The sequence below is a fragment of the Cynara cardunculus genome, unplaced genomic scaffold (assembly GCF_001531365.2).
Source record: "Cynara cardunculus var. scolymus isolate 2C unplaced genomic scaffold, CcrdV1 Un_Scaffold_9190, whole genome shotgun sequence".
Classification (NCBI taxonomy): domain Eukaryota; kingdom Viridiplantae; phylum Streptophyta; class Magnoliopsida; order Asterales; family Asteraceae; genus Cynara; species Cynara cardunculus.
In genome coordinates, this window is record NW_020204764.1 from 8,578 (window position 1) to 9,930 (window position 1,353).

The window sequence follows — 1,353 nt, forward strand, 5'->3', positions numbered from 1 at the left end:
ATGACATATACACAAGTATTGATAGCTACAAGTCATCTGGTCACAACATGTGGATTCAGATAGAGAAGATGATGATGGGTTCTAAAGTTGGAACTCAACTGAAGATCACTAACTGCATTTCTGCTTATGAAGAATTCAAGGCTCAAGAGGGAGAAAGCCTTGACGATGTGTATAACCGACTTGTTAGTCTGCTGAATGAGCTTACGAAGAATGGAATCTCCAAAAMCAYTATTGASATAAATGTTAAGTTTCTTAACAATCTCCAGCCAGAGTGGAAATCATTTGCAAATAATATCAGATTTAACAAACAGTTATCTGATATTGATGTACATGAAATMTATGAAACTCTGAAACAGAATGAACAGGATGTTTTGGAGATCCGTAAATYAAAGAAGAAGGAAAAGGAAGTTACTGATCCTTTAGCTCTCGTAACTGAGAAAAAGGAGAAGAARTATAAAAGCAGAGCTGGAAAGAAGGTTGTTGAAGTTAGTCAATCAAGCGAATCTGAGCAAGAAGACAGTAACAGCTCAGAATCTGATTCTGAAGTAAAGCAAACTATGGCAATGCTGACCAAAGCATTCAAGAAATATAAGTTCTCCAAAAGGCCACAYTCGAATAATCAAAGATTCTCGTCCGGATCAAAGTATGACTACAAGGACAAATTCGGAGAGAAGAAGAAATATGAAGAGAAAAGATTCAAAAAGAAGTATGAGCGAAAGCCAGAAGAAGGAAAGAAATATAGCAAAGCTGATGAGCATACAAAATGCTTTAACTGTGGCAAGCTAGGCCATTTTGCTATTGACTGTAAGAAGCCGGTAAATCGAAATGCTGACTATTACAAGAACAAATTTCTTCTGTCAAAGCAAAGATAAGCTGGCAAAGCTCTTATGGCCAACATTGGCTAAATCTTACAGATGAGGAAGAAGAAGCTGAAGCTGTTGCACATATGTGSTTGATGGYTAAYACTGACAGTGCATTGACTGGAGAAGATTCTCAGATGAATGATGAGGTAATTCATCAAACATGTATTAAACATATTAATAAGATGAAAATTCATATTCAAAACTTCCAGCAAGCATTAAAATTAGAAAAAAGAGCGTTCAAATAATTTTGAAGATCAAATAAAAACGCTAAAAGAAAAGAGTACCAAAGTTTATCTTGAAAATGCTGRAAATTTGAATTTRATTAAGTCTTTGCAATCTGAGTCCAAAATTTCTGAAGAACATTCCAATACTTTAACCTTCGAGTTATCTGCATTAAAAGAAAAATATAAATCATTAGTTTTAGTTAATGACGAACATATTGCCAAAATTAGTAAGCTTGATTCAAAAATAATTCAGTTAAATAAAATTC

General features: G+C 33.9%; 1 protein-coding gene across 1 annotated transcript; it reads left to right on the top strand.

The window, feature by feature from the left end:
* Positions 1 to 266: 266 nt before the first annotated feature.
* LOC112505233 (nucleolar protein 58-like) lies at positions 267 to 1,009 on the top strand (the record flags this gene model as incomplete). Its single annotated transcript, XM_025109170.1, has 2 exons — positions 267 to 804; positions 915 to 1,009. Coding segments are annotated over 2 exons (633 nt in total), but the record flags the coding sequence as incomplete, so codon positions are not given.
* Between the last annotated feature and the right edge of the window lie 344 nt (positions 1,010 to 1,353).